This window comes from Bubalus bubalis, chromosome 8, assembly GCF_019923935.1.
Source record: "Bubalus bubalis isolate 160015118507 breed Murrah chromosome 8, NDDB_SH_1, whole genome shotgun sequence".
Lineage (NCBI taxonomy): Eukaryota > Metazoa > Chordata > Mammalia > Artiodactyla > Bovidae > Bubalus > Bubalus bubalis.
The window spans coordinates 48,351,491-48,374,913 of record NC_059164.1 but is presented as its reverse complement, the minus strand read 5'-3'; the positions used below and the strand labels follow the sequence as shown (position 1 = coordinate 48,374,913).

Sequence of the window (23,423 nt, the reverse complement as noted above, 5' to 3'; positions counted from 1 at the left end):
TTCCACATACTTTTTTTTTTCCATTAACGCTTTTTCAAAAATAAGTTTACATGGTTTTTCCAAAAAGACGTATGAAAGATACCCTTCGAGTACATCAGAACAAAGCCAAAAGCAGCTCTGTATACTTCATATCATAAAATGACCTATTTCAAGTTTAAAAATACGGTCAAATTCTCTTTTCCATTTGCGTTTTAGTGTTAGTCTCTTATACAATAACTTGAGCAAGTGGTTTTTTATAGGGCAAAATGAATATTAAGTAGTTTCTTACAATCTTTGCAACTGATAATTTTCTCCAATACTATATATTATACTCTGAACAAGCATGCCACTTTAGAAATATTAACGTTCACCTTGCTGGTTTTAATCTCCCAAAATGTGAAATTTTGCTGTAAAAGTTGTATCGACGTGGAAAATTCTGCAGTCTCCCAAACGTGTCATCATTAGGTAAAAACTCACCTAGGCAAAATAGTATTTATGCTTTCATTTTATTGTTTTTAAGAATTAAACTGCCACCTCAGTAGTCTTTTAAGAGCAATATAATGAAACATACATACATTTAATTTAGACTTACGTCCATCATAGCTTCAAAGGCTTCCCTGAAATAAGGCTGGGATTCACATCTTTTTCCTTAAGGAAAGAAACACTAACAGTAATTTTGTTATCCTTCTACCCACCCACCCTCATTCAAACAATAACTAGATGAATTCAAGTCTAACACCATTAAAAAAAAAAAAACTGTTTGCTACAACACATTCATCTGAACTGCCTCCCTGCATAACACATATTTCTTAAACCTAACCAAATATTTTAAAGCCTACGAGACTTAACATGTGGAATTTTACCGTGATAACATTTTTTTGTTCAATACATTCTAGTGAATTTCAATTAAGTCAGGTGAGCTCTTCATAAATAGCTGAGAAGCTTTAAAGTGAGTTTTGTTATTTCCTATTACATGAAACCAAACTATTGGTACTGAATTTTCAATAATATTTTAACAGCTCCTAAAAAGGGCCATTAAAGGTAATCAAGTTTGCACCAGTCCAAGTACCTACAGTAATATGATAGACACACTCACCACCATTTCACACTATTTCACTCCTATGCTTCTAATAACAATTTCTCATTAGAAACACCACATTAACACTGAACTCTCAAATTGCTAGGTGTGAAAAATCACGTACTTTCACGTAAAAAAAAAGTGTATTATTTTCAGCTGGTCATGGTTGAAAGGGCCATTTATATTATTTCAGCTCTAAATTTATAGATGACTTTGTATCAGATTATCCAAAGTGAGAAACTGCTTTGCCTGTTCCTGACAGAATTAAATGGTAAATTAGCCATCAGTTCACCTCTTGTCAAAAAGAAATGTTCTAAATTTATACACTATAAACTATTTAATAATAAATGGTATCTGTATACTACACATTTCATGTTTATGTTATGCACCATTTTTGGGGGGGGAGGAAGTACTTCACAGGGGTGTATTCAAAGGATATATAGTAATATCCCAAGAATGTTGATTTATACATATGAATTCTGTATAAACTGTAAGTGGTCATCTTAGCTGGACTGTAACAAGCCCCTATAATGCAAAAGCTGACTCCGAAGGCACCTTATAATGCATTGAAATTCACAATTTAGACATTACTTTTCTCTTCAATACAAAATCATCTGGTAGTCTTCACTGTTGACTCTATGCTAAAAAAATGTTCCAAGTTTTAGACTGCTTAACCAATAAAAGAAACAGGAAGTCAGTAATAGTTAAGTTAGAGAAAAACACCTTATCATACAGTAATGAAACCTGAGCAACCCAAGTATGTGATTACAAGAACATCCTTCATTAATACAGTATTCAAATTCCTCCATGGCATTCAAATTATACTTTAAAACCCAATAAACAAGAATCCACTTAAGCACAGGATCAAATTCTACCATGAAATGAGGAATTACATAAAGCCTATTCAGCCCTAAATATTTAGTTTCAGACAATGAGCAGAGAGGAACACACTTCATCTAAAGAATACCACTTATACAGTTCTATAAAATGTTACTTAAGGTTAATAAGTGTGATGCATCGTATGACTCCAACCATTCGGTAAAAAGCATTAATGAGTAACAGCATCCCCAACAGCTTGGAGCCTACAGAGTTGATTACTTTGGCCCTATCTTTCCAAAAATACAAGCAATGCCTCTTAACATTACAGACATAAATATTCTTAGTACTGGAATTTCAATGTATTTTGGTGCTCCTGAGGCTGCCTATAAATGAAAAGGCATCCAAGTGAAGTGCATTATATACCTAATATACCTCAAAATTTCAGTGCCTAAAATGTGAAATAATTTTCTACCATTTAACAGTCTGCCTTACAGTAAATTTCTATTAGATTTTTACTTTTAGGATTTTATTGTAACTTTGGGAAATTAGTGGTAAAACATATGGTTTAAAAAACAGTATGTGGCTGCACTTAAGTTCACATAAAAATAGCATTTTTACAACCATATTGAAGTTTAATCCTTTTACACAGGTTAACAAATGTATCACAAGAAAAACTTAAACATTGGGTTTAACAAAGGACGTACTTTTGAAAGTGGAACAATGGAAAAATGTTTTCAATTTTTTTTCTTCTTACAAATGGTTACCTCTGGGTCAATTTACCACACTAGGGGAACAAAGTTCTTAAAATATAGCTGTGCTCAACTGAGCCACTTAACTGCACTACAGTATAGTACTTGAAATCAATCCTAAGGTCAAGATTTAAAACCATTTTAAGACAAGACCCTAAGTGTTGTACAGCCACCTCAGTAAGAGGCGCTTTTCCTTCCCCGAACAGTCAAAGCTTAAAGAAAAGATTGACTATACGTATAAGTTTTGTTTCCTCATCATAACATCAGTTCAGAATACTATTATCATTGGTAATACGGTCTATATCTCGTCTGATCTGGATGATGTGGTCCAGGTAGTGGGGTTTGAGAAGGCGGACCCTGCATTCGTGGAGGAGGAGGTGGCCCTCTTGGTGCAGGCCATATACCAGGACTCATTCCCCCTGGTTGTGTAAATGGAGGGCTCAGAGTTCCTTGATCTTCAGTGAACTGGGGTAAAGAGTTGGGGTTGTAATGGTGAGGAGGGGGTGCAGTTACAGGTGGACCACCATGTTGAGGTGGGGGAGGTCCTGGAGGAGGATGATTCATATAAGGTGGCATCTGGGCAATAATATGTCCAGGGGGAGGGGTAATTGGTGGTGGAGCAGAGGTCATTGGTGGAGGTGGAGCTTGGCTATACACCAAGTGAGGAGTGCCTGCGGCCTGGGGAGGATGTGGCATTGGATGGCTTATTGGTGGTGGAGGAGGTGGGGGTGGTGCATAATGTTGCTGTGGAGGCATAATATGATGAGGGTGCGAGACCACTGGTTGACCCTGATATTCAGGATGATGGTGAGCAGGTGCGGGGGCAGGTGGTGGTGGTTCTCTAGCACCTGGATTTGAGTCATCCTGAATAGGGACAGTTATTAAATTGCTGTGTTTTCTTGTTGAAATACGAAAGGTTTCCTGACTGACTGAGCGAGGTGGAGGTGGAGCCATGGACAATTCAGCTGGAGGAGCACGAATATCCTCATGTGGCTGATTATAGTGCTCGTGGGGCACATGTTGCAAAGGAGGTGGTGGCATCATGATGTGCTGCTTTGGCGGAATATGGCTCATATGGTGCTTGTCTGGCGGCATGATAAAACGATCGGGGATTTCAGCTGGTGGTGGGGCAATAGGAGGAGGATGAACATTTTCAAGTGAAGCCCGGGTAACAGGTTTTCCAGCTCTCATATGGCGGTGGTTGATATGAGCCTGTAAGTCTCTCTGAGACAAGTATGTTCTCTTGCACCCTTGAACAATGCTACACATGAAGAGAGAACCTCGTGTACACTGCTCAATTCGCTGCACAGGATCACTACAGCTAAATTAGAAGGGGAAAAAAGTTTGATTTACTAAAAACAGACTATAAAAACAATGCACTAAATTTCAAAGATATGACTAGTTTTAAATTTTATTATAGAAAACACTGCAAAAAGTTCACAATTAAAAGTTATAGTTAATGTAAGTGAACCTTTAATCTTTTCCACTTTGTGGTCTGTTTGCTATTAAGCATCAGCATTTCTGTCAACATCAAAACTCATAAGAAAAAAATTTAAAGTGTTTATCAAACAGAGTATGTTTGAAGCAAAACCCTTTTCTTACCAAGATTTAGAATTTATCTGATTTCACAAACAATTCTATGTTTTGAATCTGTGTGCAAAAACCCCCAAAACTCCAGGAAGGGCAAACCAAAGGATCTTGTCAGAATCACAAAATGCAAACTTGTAGAGTATTTATTGACCAGTAAGCAATTTTCTGAGCAAATAATACTAAGTAGAAGATACTAAGTGAAAGGTGTTGCAAGAACTACAAAAATAAACAGGATCATCCTAACCATCAAGGTTCTTAATATTAAACAATATTTTAAATTCAAACCATGAATGCCAAGAGTCCTTTCAAGGAGGGGGGTCTTCCTGAATTGTCAATTTTACTAATACAAAGTATTACACACTCCTACTTTTCTAAATTATAAACACTAAATTTAACTCAATTATTTTCTTAATAAGTCAGGGTCAAATTGTAACTATTCTTCTTCATTCACTATTTTTTAATCCACTTTTGCCTTTAGAAGGCTTCTTGAAACAATAGAAAGAAGACTGAACTAGGAATTGGAACTGGGATCTAGTATTGGCTCTGAGATCTTGGAGAAGTCATTTAAACTTTATTTCTTTATCTGTAAAATGGGTTATAACATCTAACCTTAACTCATAATGCTTTTATATAGACTTCACCCTAGTTAAAAGACGCTTACTCCTTGGAAGGAAAGTTATGACCAACCTAGATAGCATATTCAAAAGCAGAGACATTACTTTGCCAACAAAGGTCCGTCTAGTCAAGGCTATGGTTTTTCCTGTGGTCATGTATGGATGTGAAAGTTGGACTGTAAAGAAGGCTGAGTGCCGAAGAGTTGATGCTTTTGAACTGTGGTATTGGAGAAGACTCTTGAGAGTCCCTTGGACTGCAAGGAGATCCAACCAGTCCATTCTGAAGGAGATCAGCACTGGGATTTCTTTGGAAGGAATGATGCTAAAGCTGAAACTCCAGTACTTTGGCCACCTCATGCGAAGAGTTGACTCATTGGAAAAGACTCTGATGCTGGGAGGGATTGGGGGCAGGAGAAGAGGATGACAGAGGATGAGATGGCTAGATGGCATCACTGACTTGATGGACCTGAGTCTGGGTGAACTCCGGGAGTTGGTGATGGACAGGGAGGCCGGGGGTGCTGCGATTCATGGGGTTGCAAAGAGTCGGACACAACTGAGCGACTGAACTGAACTAGTTAAAAGAACGTTTGAAACATCAATGAAACAGTGAAAACGACAGGACTTAATGATTAGTTAAGCACTAAACATGTATAAGCTATCATCATTGAATATGCGGGCCAGGTCATATGACCTGTATCAAATGGCTCCATATTCTTGATTTTGAGTGGTGGCTGGTGTTCCTTCCTCACTGTAGGCTGGTACTACTACTTCATACTTAGGAGGCCTCCCTTTAGTGGCCATTTGGCACACTTCTCATTTTTTGCTTCTAATTTGCTGTAAACTCTGAAATAGCTCCACAGTAACAGGATTGGGAGGTGGGGGGCATTTCTTTGGGTGATGCTTAAGCATTAGTATATAATATTTACATTAATTTGGGTTGTCATTTCTTCACTTTCTGACCCAGGTCTGTTAATCCAGATAAGCTTATGTTTTAATATCCCTAACAGCCAACCAGTGATATGCCTACTGAAGTTACACTGAAAAACTTGAAAACTAAATTCCCTTTTAAATATTAACATCAAAACACTTACATAAAAGAGAAAACCTTCTGATGTCCTCTACAGGGTGTTTTACAACATCCAAAATCCCTTATCTCAATGAGGCAATCAAATTTACTATAGAATTTAAGTGGATGTACACTGTGTTGGAAAATTAGGCACTACAGAAAATGAGGCAAATAGTGAATATGCACTTTCAATTTCCTAAATTCTTTTGAATTATAATTATATTGAGAAAATATTCTTTAAACTCACACTATAAAATTAATAATATGTGACTTTAAAGGGCTAATAAAATATGCTAAGAGAATTAGTTCTTACTGGTTTGTTAATGAATCATTCATTCTCTCCCACAGATGCCAATGTTCCTACACCATAAAAGAAAATTATCCCTTACAACTGTCCACAATTTTGTTATCAACTAATACTACAACCCTTGGGATAGGTTCTAACTTAGGTTATAAGTGACCTAGAAAGCCTACAGTTGTTCCAAAGAAGTTTCTCTCAAAGTTTTTCTTAAATCTTCTATCAGGGGTTCTGAATTGATATAAAAATTCATAGTTTATTCTGGATCCTTTAAGACCATTCCCAAACAGATCACTATCGATCAACACCTCCCGATGGTCTTAACGTGTCTGAGCCTGTCTTAGAACATGAAGGTGTTCTAAGATGTATTCAAGACATAATCAGATTTGAAGTCAATAAATAAAAGTTTATACTTACATAGTACTTGCTATCTGCTACTCATTTACTTCTAATAATAACCCAGGGAGGTAAATACTATTATTAGCTCCATTTTACAGATAAAGAAATCGTCTATGTGACATAGTTAATAAATCACAAAATAGAGATTTGAATCCAGTAATTCTAATTCCAGAGTCTTTGCTCTAAATCACTACGTGATACTACCTCTCTAGCATCCCATTAAAATAAGAAAATATTTTAGGTTTACAATGTTAACTTTGTGATGTATTTATTATTGTTATTTTGGCCAATGTGAATTAACTGATAATAGCTAATTAGCCCTATCCTAAGGAGAAGGTTATAGTCAACTCTAGGCTCACAGAGAAACATTAGCCAGGTCTACACACTTGACATCTTGCCACTGGTCTATATCATACCCTCACCTTTAACCTAGATCATAAATCATTATATCACAATCCTTATTATTTAAAAATTTAATGATGATCTTACCCCGGACACATCTTATCTCCCTTTTTTTCATGTAAAATAGCACAGTCATAGCAAAACACATGCTTGCATGGAATCTGCGAACAGAGACACGTTACAGTTAATATTCTAGAGCAAATTAAAATACTTCGATAAAAAGCAACAGTGAGTGCAGTGACCTAGACATAGAAGGCACTTGAGAACTGTTGGTTAAAATGAACATTTATTAAGTACTAATTACATAAAAGCAACAGTTAACCTTTTTCAGTCACAAAGCGCTTTGTGAGAATGCAATGAAAACTTTGGCCCTTTCCCCAAAAAAACATATACATGCACATTCATGGTCCCTACAGGTTAAAAGCTCCTGAAGAATACTGTACCATGTTTCACCTAATCCTGTTATCTCCAGAAAGTATTTCATGGCAGTGAAAGAACAAGTATCTTCTACATTTAATATAAGCAGGCTTCTTCCCTGGTAGTCTTAAGTTAATATTTAAAAATAAATCAGAAGGACACAGTAAAATAATGTTACACTATTTTAAAACTCATAATTCATTACTGTTATTTAGTTATGCCACACAGCAAAGCAACAGTGCAGAATCCACAGCTTCTACCACCACAGATTTAACAGTAAATTCAATTTTTTTCCAACAAAAATGTAAAACTATCTTTTTATATATCAAAATTACTATAAAATTACAGTTGGGGCTGTATTTTAAGTGCTTAGAATTCAATACTCAGAAATCATAAATAATATTTAACTCAGTTCTATATTAAAAATTTTAGCATTTAGAAATACTGATTTTATTCTGTTAAAGAAAAAATTTTTTTTTCCTTAAGGATCAAACCATCCAAAGAAATTAGTTTCCTTAATTAATACTTTACAAGCAATCCAAGAATCTGTCAAGATAATTTTATTAAATGCATATTATCCCCAAACTTTCCTTAGCTATTTTATACTTATTCGTTATAAACTTTATTGTTAAACAATAATAAATCTATCTACTTAAATTTCAGAGTCCTCATCTCTACACAAATATATAAATTTATAAAAACAGAATTTAACTTAGTTATACTTACCATTCGCCCATAAATTTTAATAGGTAATCCACATTTGTCACAGAAATGAACTGGAGTATCATCCTTTTCACCTAAGATGTTTATCTGTTGAAATAATTAAAATTTCCTTAAGCATTTCTAAAAATTAGGTCTATAAATTACACAATAAATTGGTTAGTATTAAAGTTACTAAAACAATTAGAAATGAAGATCTCTTGATATAATTCCCACATATGCCACATTATTTGGGCAACCATCAGTTTTGGGTTTTTCCCCCTTTGACAGTGTTATTACTTATTGATTTTACTTGACATCACTGAAAATTACTTCAGATTATTTTTGGAAACAGTGAAATAGGGCATTAACAAACGATTTATGGATAATGAAAGATATAATTATAATCAAAGTTCACACTCTTCTTTATGCAATCTAAATTGTCCTAATAAAGTATTTAAAATATTTTATTGTTCTAATAAATTTTTTTATTTTTACTTATACCTGAAAGTCCCAAAAAAGGTGTCCAGGAAATCTTCGTTGATTTCCAAACAGTTCACCCCCTTTACAGTCATACCGTTCTTCTTCATTATAATCAAATCCTTCTGAGAAAACAAAATGTTACCTATTAACTTTTTACATCTCAAATTTCATTTTGGAAATACAGGTACATAGACCTGTATTTTACATGGACAAAATAGACCTGTTCACTGACACCTTTCAAAGGTCCTCTAAGAACAGCATAATCAAGTCTTACTAAACAGCTGCTAGCAATGATCCTGGGACCCATGCAGTCCAATTCTCATGCCTGAGAATATTGCAGTACTAGAGACCATAACAACACACAGAAGCGGAGCTAGGAAGGGATCTCTGATCTCTTCACTCCTGTTCAAGAGCTCATATTAACCCACCAGACTACTTCTGGTATAAACTACTAATAATTATCATCATGATTATTACACAAAAGATACTGATTGTCATTTATTCTGATAATCTATAAAAGTGATATTACATTGTAACTGGTATTAGTGCCAAAGGATTAACATAGAATTCTGCAGGCTTTCTTCTTATCTCTTAGAAAATTAGGTAACCTCTTCTTCAACTTTAAATTGAACCTGATTTTAGAAACCTCAACATACTCATACTTCATCATTTCAATTAAAACCTTTCTCTGGTTATTCACCCAAATAGCAAAATTTATATCCTATCTACAAGTCTCCTCCCCTACACTGTATGTATCAATATCAATAAACTTCAAGATGAAGATCAAATATGCTCAATTTCTCTGACCTGATTAAAAAGTTGATGGCAATCTTCTCATCTTATACAAAAGAAAAGAAAATCAGTGAACAGTCTGATGGGGATTCTAAGTAGAATTCAATTACCTAAAGTAAAGCTGAGAAGACAAATCTATCCCTCCAATATGCCAGGCTTCTCACGACTTTTGGCCCTAGAACTGGTTAACATCTGCAGACAGACACACAGGCACAGATGCAATAATTTCTTGAGGCTGATACTGATACACCAGTGTACTGCTATCTAATTACCTGCAACACCAATGTAGAGTTCTTCTAAGTTACATCTGAGTGACCCTAGGCTCTTAGATGGCCCATTTATATCTTATAAAAGCTGATGTCATCAAAAACTCAAAATAAGGAAAGTTAATTTTTCTACTTATCTAAAACTCAGAAAATTATTGAGCAGAACAAGAGCTAAGAAAATCACCAGCACATTATCATTATCCAGAGTGGTTCAACCTATACTCCCATCATTAAACTATACATATATCTGTATAGATAACAAAGTAGCAGCTGCTGCTCCATCAGTAACCTAGGGTACTCTGTCTTTGGCCTTTCTAGTTTTAAAATGGAGAAGGCAATGGCACCCCACTCCAGTACTCTTGCCTGGAAAATCCCATGGACGGAGGGGCCTGGTGGGCTGCAGTCCATGGGGTCACTAAGAGTCAGACACGACTGAGCGACTTCACTTTCACTTTTCACTTTCATGCATTGGAGAAGGAAATGGCAACCCACTCCAGTGTTTCTGCCTGGAGAATCCCAGGGACGGGGGAGCCTGGTGGGCTGACGTCTATGGGGTCGCACAGAGTCAGACACGACTGAAGCAACACAGCAGCAGCAGCAGTTTTAAAATAATTTTTTAAAACTATACAGTAATGTATAAATAAATTATTGTGTAACAGTAAAACAATGCAAAAAAGCTAAAATCCCCTTCCTAGCCCTTTCCTCTCAGATATCTCTTCATCCCCTCCCACTTCAAGTCACACCCCATTTTTGTTTTAACAACCAAATATGCATCCATAAAAGTTCCAAAGCCACGATCAGCAAACTTTATCTGCCTAAAGACCAATTAAGTAAATACTGCCACACCTGCAATTACTCAACTATGTCGATATAGTGTGAAAGCAGCCATGTGTTGTGTGCCCTAAGCTCAGTCATGTCCAACTCCTTGTGACCCCAGGGACTATATACAGCCCACCAGGCTCCTCTGTCCATGGGATTTTCCAAGCAAGCACACTGGAACAGGTTGCCATATCCTACTCCAGGGGATCTTCCCAACCTAGAGATCGAACCCGAGACTCCTGCATTGGCAGGTGGATTCTTTACTACTGACCCACCTGGGAAGCCCGAAAACAGCCAGACAATACGTAAAAGAATGGGCATGCATGTATTCCAATACAACTTTATTGATAAAAAACAGCACTGGATTTGGCCCATAGACCATAAAAACCATTTTATACTCAAGAAATGGTGAAAGGCCTTTCTAAGGATAACATAAAACCCAGAAGTTCAGTAGAAAAGACAAAGAATTGTCAAGCTTCTCTACAATAAAAATTTTATACATAAAATTCAAAAGACAAATTGGGAATATATACAACATATAACAAAAGCCAATTTTGTTAATCTACAAAGAACTCATAAAAATCAAGAGAAAGACAACAGGAAAAAAATGGGAAAAGGATATGAACAGATAGAGCCTAGAAAAAAGAAATGACCAATACTATGAAAACATACAGCACCACTCATAAATTAATGTGTATCAGTACAAAAATCTGTAAAGGATAATAGTACCAATATTGGTGTGGGAGTATCAAGTGATGTACTATTTTTTAAGAACCATTTGACAACAATCTATTAAATTCTAAAATGCATAAATTCTAAATCCACCAAGTTCTAAAATGCCCAAATTCATGCAAAATTTAAATTTCAAAATATACATACTAAGGTGTGTATTCTACAAAATATACATACTAAATAAGTAAGGACATTTACTGCAAAATTGTCTCTAACAGCAAAATGTTTTAAAAAAATTGTTAAAATAAATTATGGTATATCCTTAAGTGAAATACCTAAACCCATTTTCTTAAATAAGATACATCTGAAATCTACTGAGAAGGCAGAATCTCACATGCATCTTACAAAAGGGGGGGGGGGGGGGCAGTGATAAAGCAACTATGAAAATGTCATACCAGGGATTATTTGAGGGGGGAATAAAAATGGGAGGACAATTTTACTTTAGTATTATGTTTTCTGTGATACTGTTTAGATCTTTCTAAACAATAGATAGTATTACTTTCAACAACAAAAGAAAATAAATCAAAAATATTTATAAAGGGATAGAAAGTAAAATAAGCCAAAATGAAAAGTCAAAAGACTGAAGAAGAGAATATTTAAGATAAAAAAAGAGGTGGCTAAAAGCAAATAAAATCACATGGCTTATTTGGTGGAATCAGATATAAAAGAAAGACTTTTGGACCTGTTAAACACATTACCTTCATCACCAGCTGGAGCCTTTGCAGGCATCCTGTTTATAGTCCTTGGAGTTCGAGGTGAAGCTTTGGCTTTGTTCCCTTGTTTGGAGATGAGCTTTATAGGAATTCGTCTTCGAACATCAAGACCACCCAATGATCCAGAACTATTAGTGCCTTGTAACTCATTGTCTATGTTAGGGAAAAAAGTTGTAATTTCTTTTAGGTTTTCTTTTTGAAGGTTATTCTGGTACAGGTATTAAAGCAATATACCCAGTATCATTAAGGGCTCAGTATCTGATTTTAAATACTATGCTATGTAAGTTCAAGTACCAATTTTCTCTATTTTGGATAAACTCTTAAAGCAATGCTTTTTAAGACATGGAGCCCTTTAAAAAGTTGACAAAAGCTATAGAACCTCTCCCTAAGAGGATGGACAATAAAATTTTCCGTGTAATTCCAGGGGGGTTTATAGAAACATAAAATCCTTCATCAGCCTAAAGTAAGAAACTGTCTAGCACCTGTAAGATTTTTTTTTAAAGAAGGAATAAAAGATAAAGAAAGAACAGCAAAAAGAAAGAAAACCATCATTTCCATCAAGCATGCAAAGTAGGCACTCAATGAATTTAGTAATCTGCATCTACATCCGGACAATCAATAAAACTGGAAACACAAAACTAACACTGACAATGGTAGAATTAAATAAATAATATCCTGAAAATGAAGTTAGTTTTAGGGATGTGATTATCCTCTTCGGTATAAAATCGTTTTTCTAAAAAGCAGTCAGGAATATACGAAAAATTACCACACAATTTAGTAGTAAGCACACACTAATGTACTATACCGTTTCTAGGTGCACAGGTGACTGCGCTATTCCTAGTCAGCACTGTAATGGTAAATGATGGGTGAGGAGGATGCACGACTTCTGCACTTCAACTAGACCTAAACAACTGACACTGTCTCTGTTATTAGCTTATGAAATAAATTTACTCATATCCTATGAGTAATACGAGCATTATTTCATAGAACTGACTCTATTTTAAGATTAAAAGCCACCTTTTTTCAAGTCCAGACGACATATTACAATCCAGAAAATATTTACCTTTATCTGCTAAAAACAGAAAGGGAAATGTCCTAAAGTGGGAAATGCAAATAATTTAAAACAGTAACATTTTAAACATGACAATTAGCGAACAACGCTATGTAACTGCCATTGCAGGAGACAGCACAATCAGAGACATAACCAAACTATCCACATTAAATTCACTAAAGTCAAATTTGGAAGTAGCAGTCTACCCAGCAGTAATCATCTCCAAGAATACTAGAATTACACATCGATTTGCACTCTTTCTCAATAATACACAGAACAAAATTCAAAATCGGTCCTTAATTATTAATTTAAATATCTTTCAGTCTGCTTTCTATTATTATTTTCATAACAGCTAACCTGCAAAAAAAAAAAAAATTCATGGGAATGGGAATACATGGACAGTTGAGAGTCTTAAACTAGGATAAATCCATCTTGATTTAACTCTCAATACTTTAACAATCAATTAAATCAATACTTAATTTAACTCTCAATGTATCAACAATCAGATAATGCTTTCATCTGCTTTCACTCTAGTTGCATTTAGTTGCTAAATATCTACAAGCAATGAAGTAGCAAAAACATAATAATGTATTTCCTCTGCTTTGACTCTAGCTGTTTAAAGTACCTACAAACAATGTAATAGCAAAAAGGTATGACAGAATGATTTTTTTTTTTTTGCTTGGGAGGTATTCCTGATTTTTCAATGAATTAAAAAAATAGCAAGTTATCAGAGACAGTTCAATGTTGTCTTTCCGACAGTAAAAGAACTCTGAACGGTTTTTCCTTGGTGAAACAACACTTCATTACTACAAGTCCTTTTCACACTCCCCTAGACATCTGAGGTCACGATTATGACTTTCAAGAGCCTGCTGCCCTCTAACATCTTGCAGCCTGCCTCAGACTCCAAGTTCAAGCTGTTAATAGTGACATCACTCTGGGTTTATCTTGGGGCTTGGGGGTTTTTATTATGAGTCAAAGTATACTTTTGAATATCACAACTAAAAATCCTAAAACCCTAACAACAAAAGTCCTTGGATATTACAGAAAGTGAGAATTAAGGATGTAACCACTCATATGAAGTGAAATCCACTGTAAAAGGCCTAATACGGAATGCTGTATTATATAGGTTTTTAAAAGATTTGTGCAGAATTTTATCTTGAATTAAAGGAACCAAGAAATATTTTTACAAAATTTAGGTTACAGTTACAACTAAGTGCTAATCTTTAGAATGGCTAAAGACTCAATCAAGTGTTAATTAGCAGTTTCTTAGAGTAATTTTCTATTACAATACTACAGGATAGCCTTCTTTTTATGACTGACGATTTCAGCACATTCCCAAAACCAGTCATTTTTGCATAACATTCGAGAGTTCCATCAATCTCCCCAGGGCCTCTTTTAATCCTTTGATATTAGAATTTTCCTTTTGAGATGCCTATCCTGACATAATGTGTTCAATTTACTGGCTATCTGGCACGTCCTCATTTCCCAATGATTTTATTTGTGATTCAATTACCAAATTCACATTTATGAATATCATGAAAACTTGAATATTTTGTAAGGTTTGTAATCACAATCAGTGTACAACATTTAATACCATTTTCTGACACGAAACTGGTAAGGACACTGCCTTATAAGAAAATTAACTAAAAAACAAAAAAAGAAAAGAGGCTCATGTTAAGCAGCAGGGATATCTGAGTAGGAACTATTTTTTCAAGTGGTCAGTTCATTAGTGAATATTTCCATGTTAGGATGACTTTTACTTTCTTAGGCAACTTTTAACTTAGAAAGTGGGATAATAAATACTCAGATACACACCAACCCACATTACAATTTCCTAACATAATAAACTGTGAAAAGTGCTCGACTCCCAATTCCAGTAACAGGCTCAAATGAGAAACATTTCACTAATGTGGCACGTTTGCTTCTCTAACACCAAGATTTCACGGTTTCAATTCTATAAAACCTCCAAATACTAGAGTTCCCTAGAGCCTGCTGCTAGGCCCTCTTCTCTACTGTTTTCCCTTTCCTTAAGTGATCCCATCCATCCTCACACCTTAAAATCATGCCAAACAAACTGCCCTATGATTTCCACCTGACATCTCCCCTTCTATGTCCCAACAAACACCTCATACTTAGCAGTTCAAAGTCTTGTTGCCAGATTCCCATTTGTCACCTCTACTCCATTAAAAAAAAAAAAGGTATTTTTCTCCCAAGTCTTCCAATAAAGGACACCACTCAAACTAGAACCCTACACACCTTTCCTTTCTCTCACATGCCTCCAAACCAATCCACCAGGGCCTGAGTTCTACCACCAAAATATTCACTGAATCTGCCCATTCCTGTTTTTACTAAACCAAGCCACCGTCACTAAACCACGCTTCCCTTCTTGTCTATTGCAACCACTTCCTAAATTTTCTATTTATCTTGCCTCCTTCTCTTACACCATTCTTCATACAACAGCCTATTACACTTTAAAAAGAGATTATGTTCCTCCTCTACTTCTGTTCAATGGTTTCATATTGCACTGAAAATAACACTCAAATCTTTACCAATGACTTCAAAGTCTTGCACCACCCGACTCCTGCCTACCTTACCAATCTTATCTTAGGGCTCTTTCCCTCTACATAAGTGCAGCTGATTGGTTTTCTCTTCATTTTCCTCCCTCAGAGTCTTAGTACGTGCTATAAACGCTTTCCACGTGATTTATGCCAAGCTGGATTCCTCTCATCCATCAGATCACAGCTTACAAATGTTACTTTCCTAAAAAGACTCTTCCTGACCACCATCTCTTAAGCTTCCACTTTCCACAGCCCCATATGTCTTCTTCAAAACCCTCATAATCTGTATTTCTAAAAACTTATTCATTGTGGTTTTCCCAATAGAACGTAACTTCCATGAGGACAGGGACGCAGTTCATCTTGTTTACCATTCCCCCTCCAGGCCTAGAAGAATATGTGTATATACGTAAGTGTCTGTGTGTGTGTGTATATATATATGTATATATACATATATATATGAAATTAAGTGGACAGTTGATGACTGAGGAATCCTAACTAATACTTGATACTGGAAAAAAGCCTTTTATCACCTTACTAGTAATACGGCTGATACAACTGAACGGAGCAGTATCTAACTCCGAATGCACTCATTCAATATCCAAAAACTGCAAAGAAGCAAAAGACAAAAAAACTTAAGAAAGAATGGAGTCATTCTTACTTGGAGAAAGTGATGAGAATATCTTGATTTTAAGCTCAAGACTGGTGGTGGTTAAGGACCACAGCTGAAGCGCGGGGCATGCTATAGGCTTAAGCAGAAAAGCTGCTCCCGGTATCATTCCAAAAACCGTATCCGACTCCCTTCTCCCACCTCTAGTCCAAGAAACACCGGAGAGACAACGACAGGCAGTGACCACCGCAGCACCCGCCCAAAGCTGACTGAAACAGCAGGAAGTCTCTAACCCACTCTAGCACATCGACTCCCAGCGTAATGAGACTTCCCAGACTCTCTACCCGCCAGTCCCCATAACGTAGGGCAGAGCACCCCAAATGAGAGGAAAAACTGCCGGCGCTCTCTCCTCTCCGCGAAGCCCGCGCCCCCCGCGGTGCCGGGTCCGGACTCAGAAGGAGCTGCCGTTGCCGGCACCGAGGCTGTAGGTACCACATCGGAGGATAGGCCAGGAAGTAGCAGGCCCTGGCCGGACACGGTAAGGGGGTCTGTGACATTCCTTCCTCGCCGCCACACCCCAGTGCTGTAAGGCGAATGTAACCCCTCTATGTTCGCTGGGCGACCAGTCCCCGGCCGGCCAAGGGGGCATGGAACCTGGACCCCCACTGCCTCCGCCTCCTTACCAGTGTGATCCATGATTCGACTCGCAGGGCACAGTGGGAGCGGAAGTCAACCGCGCCGGAGTCGCAGGGAGCGCGTGCGCGGTACCTTCCGGAGCTCGGGAGGCGGAAGTGTGGTCAGGTGGAACCAGGTTGGTTCCCTCCAAAAGTTCCCTTCTCTTGCGTCCGCTAGCCGACTCCGGTGAGGGAGTCAGGCTCAGTTCGGGCAGAGAGAGAAAAAGCGAGTACGCGGGGAGAGTCAGTGTAGAGGCTGCTAAAGGTTCCTCTCTTGTGCTTCCAGAGGAAGTAGCCTTTTAATGTGGAGCGGAGACTGACGGGAACGGGGGAGGGAGAGAGCCGGTAGTAGCCGGAGGACTAAGCTCGCGGGAGGTAAGGCGGCCGCCGCGCCCCGCACCCCCCACCCCTCTACCCCGCGCGGAGCTTTGCCTTCTGGGACTTGTAGTGCCCCCGGCCGGGACCCTGATGCCGACCTAGCCCAACTGCGCAGGCTCAGCCGTTGGGCTGTCCCCACCCCGGCGGGCGGAGTAACGGTTTGGAATCCCCCAGAGTCCGCGAGCGACGTTCTCCGGCACCCCCGGTCAAGGAAGAGTGTAAACACGCGCGCTCCGGAAAGCGTCCTCCAGCGGGAGGTTGCCTAGGGGACGGTTGAGCTGTGTAAGGCTACCAGCTAGAGAGAAAAGCTCTGTGCATATATCTCTACATTTTGCTTTGTCGTGATGAGCTGCACAGACCCACGCAGGGCTGACTTGGGTATCTACCCCGGTTCCCATCTCTCAAGTTGCTAACAGTTGAAACCCATTTCTAACGCTTGATTAGCATTCATTTTCTAGGGAAACCTCCCCCTCCCCCTAGAACACCTGTCCTAAGGACTGTACGCGGGTCCAGGTGGAGGACGGATGCAGCGCAGCCGACTCTTAATAAAGGTCAGCGGGGACTCCAGTGCGGAGTAGAGCTGAGGATGGGGAGAGAACGTTAGGGCTGGCCGCGAGGGAGCCGTGAAAAAGGGGAAAGGCCTAAAATGAAGAGACAAGTTACCGCCACGGGCAGTACCTAGTTCCAGTTCTTGGTCCCAAGGGTTGGTGGTTGCTGCAGCTTTCATCGTTCTCAGCCGAAACAAAAGACAAGTGCCAAAGAGTGATTCCTGAGGACCTTCTGGGCCGTCTCCACCTCGCGACCCTGGCGCATGTGTCCACTCCCTTCTCCAGCCCTTCACACTTGATGATCTCGAATGAGTAGAAAGGAGCACAATTAGTGGAAAACACAAGCTGGGGAGTCAAGGGATTTGGGTTCTATTCTTGTCGTCCCTTGGTGACGACATCATTACTTTGTGTTATGCACGCTTTCAGTGCCAGAGTTCCTAGATCAATTAAAGATTATTGTGTCGACCTCTTGGAGAAGCGGTTTCATGGTGCTGAATTCGGAGTCAAGTATGTGTAGCGATGTGCTCTATCTGTATAGTTAACCAGTGAGAGCTTGGAAGAATAATATGATGAGTAATACTGTAAGTGTTCTGTGTTATTTGGTGAATGTTTTGGTGGGATCTTTTAAAAGACTTACCGTTTGTGCAGCTTTATAAACAAGTTTTTAGGTGCATTCACAACTAAGGACAATTGTGATTCAGAGTTACTTCTGCTTTTGTTAAAATGTAAGTTTCTGTATCCCTAAGTGGTTTTCAAGATGCTTTCAATTGCTGGGCATTTTTTGTGTTTTGCAAGTTGGAGGAAACAACCTTTCTTCCATACCTCCCTGTTTCTCTAAATACAATACTGATATGAAAATCAAGCATTTTCCACCAATTTTGTGTGTAAAAGAAAGTAGTTGTCACCTAGAAAGTGTTTTGTTTTTTTAATTTTTTCGATCCTCATATTTAGCCTATCATCAATCCTTCAGACAAGGTCAGTTGCATTCAGGGTGGTGTGGCCATAAACTCAGTCATACTTCAGATTGATGCAGATCCAGGTTCAGAATAATAATATTAGTGTCTGCTGAGGCTATTTAAAGAATTAGAATTTTTTTTTAAAGTCTTCAAACTGTGTTTTATGTAATTTAAAATGTAAGTCAGAAGTTATGTCAGCATTTTATGGTGCATCAAGTTATGAAAATTTACTAAAAGGAAACTCACATGTTTAGATTTCTTATTGCTAAAATGTTAGGTAAACATTTAAATTATTTGATTTGACCTCGTGCTTTTATGCATTTCTATAGCATCTGTGCTCTATATTCACTTTCCCCTTAACTATATCCTTACTTTACTAGTACAGTGGCAATATGACAAATTAATTTCTTCCTCAAAAATGATAAGAGAAATTGTATGTAACATTTTATTACTGCCCTCTGGTATCCATTGTTGCTAACCTTTGTGCTGTAAGCAGTCACAATTTTACTGAAAGTCAACATTTATACTTAATTTATAGCTTGGTACTGTCCTAAGGTTTATAAAAATGAAACATCATGGTAATGGACAATCAGAAGCACCAAGGTATATATCATATTTTCGTCTTATTGACAGACATCTGCTAGTCAGTGCTCTTCAAGGTGTTTTGATGACCTTGCATTTAGATACATAGCACTATTTACTTACAAAAAAATAGGATGTGTGTCAGAGAGCTTGAGACTCCTCAATGGTAGATCAAGGGCAATAACTTTCATTTCTCTAATTTTTTTTTTTGTTTGTTTTTTCCCCTCACTGCAGTCTTATGGAATCTTAGTTCTGGAACCACGTTATCAAATCCTGCCCCCTGCAGTGGAAATGCCAAGTCTTAACCACATGCTCTTTTAATTGTAACACTGTAGTGCCTAAGACCACAGAAGGAAAAAAAAACATATAAATAATGGTTCCTATATGCAGAACCATATAGCCTAGCATTTATAGAAATAATTAAAATCATGGAATTACATTCTGTGTCTTTCAGGAGAATGCAGTGAGAGAAACATTCAGAGAAAATTATGAGCTGAGGGAAGTTAGGTAGACTGACTTTATCTTGATGAACAGGATAGCATTTGAAGGTGAGAAGAGAAATGAAAGAGGCACATCAAACCAGAAAGAGCAAGGTCACAGATGTCATAGCTTCTATAGAGAACAGTGATCAGCTTCACTTTGGTCCATGTTTGGGAATACTGAAAAATAAGGTTTGATTATAGAGAACCTTAAAAGAAGATTTCAGAGTAACAGTTCAGAAAGAGCATATAGACAAAACCTAGCATGTTATGTTTATGAAAACAACACAATTCAGCAAGGTAGATTCAGAAACAATGAGCCGATCTTAAGTGTGGGTAGGAGGAAGTCAGTACTATTAACCTGTAAGAACAATTGACCAGGAAGCCTGAGACTCCCTGTGATGGCCAAAATGCCAGCAGGTGCGAGTGATCTGTTAATAAGAGAACCGATCAGGACAGTGTCCGCCAAACGTGAACAAGTTTGATAAGTAGATATGAATAGGAAAGGTAGTGGACTATACTGATAGATATATGGACTTGGATGTTAAAAACTGGGGTCTAAGCCCAACACAGCTGTAAGACTTTAGACAGATTACCTAATCTCGTGGCTGGCTAACTTCATTTATAAAGTGGGAATGATAATAGTACCTACCTGTAGGGCTACTTTGAGGATTAAATATTATTTTCTATCTAAAGCATTTAGTACCTACTGGCACCCAGTAAGCCCTCATAAAATGATAGTTTTTATTACCAGAGTAGTTACTATATTCATTGCTTCATGAGGTGATTAAGGGAGACAATATAGCACCTGCCCCATTATTAAATGAGTGTTAAATGTTAGCTGCAATTTCATTATTGCCTATACATATGGATTGGAGATAGGTTGTGACAATAAGGTCAGTAGGGCAGTTTTAGACCTCTTAGCCTACTGATGCACACACCAAGCAAGCCTGATGTTTAGTCAAGGCTCTTTGACTTGTTTATTGGAGTAAATTGAGTGATTGACCTTCAAGCATCATTAGCAGACTTAACGAACTCCAGCCTCTCCCGGTCCCAGCTTTCTCCTCTCCCTACCAGCTGCTAAAATGGCCCAAACATGTTACCACAGCTGAGCCTTATTAAGTATGGCCCCCAGCTTTCCAAAAACTATCAGAAACTGGGCAAGAGACAGATTTGGGGAATAAGAAGGAAGCAAGACTACAAGGACTGAACATTACTCATTGAAGGCACTTCCCCACTCTGTCCTTTGAAGCCTAGTGATGTATTTACCCATTTGGATAGGAATGTTTGTTCTAGAGAACCTCTGCAGCCTTCCTTCTCTTCTGAGGACAGTTTTGCAGTGGATATCCTTTCAGCTTATAGGCCTGCTCCTCCCAACCCCTCCTCTACTAAAAGATTCATGTCTTGTTTTTTTCTCTCCACATCTATGTTCAGCTCACATCTAAAAGAATGCTTAGCGGTTTTACACTACTCTGAGCAAACTGTGTCATACTAGTACATGAAAACAGTTTTTTGACAGTAGATTTAACACCCACCTGTCCCTCAGTTGAGAAAAATACTAGGCCTGAATTTGCAGTTCTTACTCCCACCTTAAAACCTACCTACCCATCAAGGCTTCTGTTCATGTGCCATTTTCCCGGTCAGGGCTTCTCTGACTCATGCTTCCAATAGGTAATATATGTAGTAGAGAAAGAGCATGAGCTTTGGGATGAGGCAAAATGGGGTTCCAATCTCAACTCTTGCTGTGTGATATTGGAAGATTACTCAAGCTCAGTTTCTATGTCAGTAAAATGGTGACAATAACATTCCTTGCAGAATTGGTCTGAAGATCATAGGAGATCTATCTGTGAAGGCTTATTGCTTGCTAAATAACAGGCCCTCAATAAATGTTCATTTCCTTCATTCCTCTTGGTAATTACTGCTCTTTCAGATCTACGTTTAAGATAGCACTGTCTTAATTCATATTTTAGAAACATATTTTATTCAAGTATGCCCCTAGAGGATAGCATGCATTAGTAGTTCATACTTGTATAATATACAGTATTTAGCAGAAGGCACTCACAAAAATATTTGTTGACTTACTAAAGAATGCCATTAAACATAATATGACCCTGTCAAAAAAAATTTAAACTTTTGACCACAAATGGATATGGCAAACAACTGGATAAAACCTTGCAATAAAAAAACAACTGCAGTAGGATGGCAATGACCACAAGAATTGTAAAGAATTAGTGACAATTTGTTACACCAATTTTCACAATTCATTCAACAAAATGAGCAAAGAGCATTTAATGCCAGAAGACCTCAACCCATATCTGCCAACATGAAACTCAAACAGTACAGCGAGCCTGAGGTTTTCTTGAGTGAGAAAAAAATATATTAAATAGTAATGCATATATGTGGAATCTAGAAAAATGGTACGGTTAAACCTATTTGCAAAGCAAAAATAGAGACGTAGATGAAGAGTACAAACATATAAACACCGTGGTTGGGGGAGGGGGAATGAACCGGGAGATTGGGATTGACATATATATACTATTGATACTATGTATAAAATAGATAACTCATGAGAAAGCACTGTATGGCACAGGGAACTCTATGCTCTGTGGTGACCTGAATGAGAAGGAAATCCAAAAGAGAGAGGATATATGTATACATATGGATGATTCATTTTGCTATACAGCTGGAACTAATACAACATGGTAAAGCAACTATACTCCAATAAAAATTAAAAAACAAAAAAACTGTGTAGGTGTGTGCTTGTTTAAACATATACACGTTTTGTTGTTGTTCAGTTGCTAAGTCATGTCTGACTCTTTGCAACCCTGTGGACTGCAGCATGCCAGGCTTCCCTGTCCTTCACTAGCTCCCAGAGTTTGCTCAAACTCATGTCCTTTGAGTCAATGATGCCATCCAGCCATCTCATCCTCTGTCGTCCCCTTCTGCCCTCAGTCTTTCCCAGCATTGGGGTCTTTTTCCAGTGAGTCAGCTCTTCTCATCAGGTGGCCAAAGTATTGGAGCTTCAGCTTCAGTATCAGTCCTTCCAATGAATATTCAGGGTTAGTTTCCTTAAGGATTGACTGGTTTGATCTCCTTGCTATTCGGGGACTCTAAAGAGGCCTCTCCAGCACCACAGTTTGAAAGCATCAATTCTTTGGCACTCTGCCTTGTTTATGGTCCAGCTCTCACATCTGTACATGAGTACTGGAAAAACCAAAGCTTTGATTATACGGACCTTTGTCAGCAAAGTGATGTCTCTGCTTTTTAATATGCTTGTCTGTGTTTGTCATAGTTTTCTTCCAAGGAGCAAGTGTCTTAATTTCATGGCTGCAGTCACCGTCTGCAGTGATTTTGGAGCCCAAGAAAATAAAATCCATCACTGTTTCCATTTTTCCCCATCTATTTGCCATAAAGTGGTGGGAATGGATGCCATGTTCTTAGTTTTTTTAATATTGATTTTTAAGCCAGCTTTTTCACCATTAATTGGTCCTAGCTGTATGTCAGTTGGCGCAGGAGCCAGGGGAAATGCTGTACTGATGGAGCAAAGGCAGGGCAAGAAATGGACACACAGGCCTTGCATTGAATATAGGCTACTGTGTTGTCCTTATGAAAGTATTGCTACTGATCTACTAGGTGTGGAGAGAGCTGAGCAAGCTGTTTAGCTGTGTTGCTGCT

The 23,423-nt window shown here is 38.0% G+C and overlaps 1 protein-coding gene across 5 annotated transcripts; it reads right to left on the bottom strand.

Moving 5' to 3' along the window:
• Nucleotides 1–466: 466 nt before the first annotated feature.
• CBLL1 (Cbl proto-oncogene like 1) lies at nucleotides 467–17,995 on the bottom strand. 5 transcript variants are annotated; one of them, XM_025291091.2, is made up of 6 exons: nucleotides 17,862–17,995; nucleotides 11,901–12,068; nucleotides 8,615–8,715; nucleotides 8,138–8,221; nucleotides 7,082–7,155; nucleotides 467–3,946 (listed from the first exon to the last, which is right to left on the bottom strand). In XM_025291091.2, exons 1-6 carry the CDS (start codon nucleotides 17,908–17,910, stop codon nucleotides 2,908–2,910), a joined length of 1,515 nt encoding a protein of 504 aa, XP_025146876.1. In that variant the 5' UTR covers nucleotides 17,911–17,995; the 3' UTR covers nucleotides 467–2,907. The 5 variants fall into 5 exon arrangements, with proteins under 5 accessions (XP_025146876.1, XP_025146877.1, XP_025146878.1 ...); XM_025291092.2 differs by lacking the exon at nucleotides 17,862–17,995 and adding an exon at nucleotides 16,815–17,062; XM_025291093.2 differs by lacking the exon at nucleotides 17,862–17,995 and adding an exon at nucleotides 16,815–17,062 and having other exon boundaries at nucleotides 8,615–8,712.
• Between the last annotated feature and the right edge of the window lie 5,428 nt (nucleotides 17,996–23,423).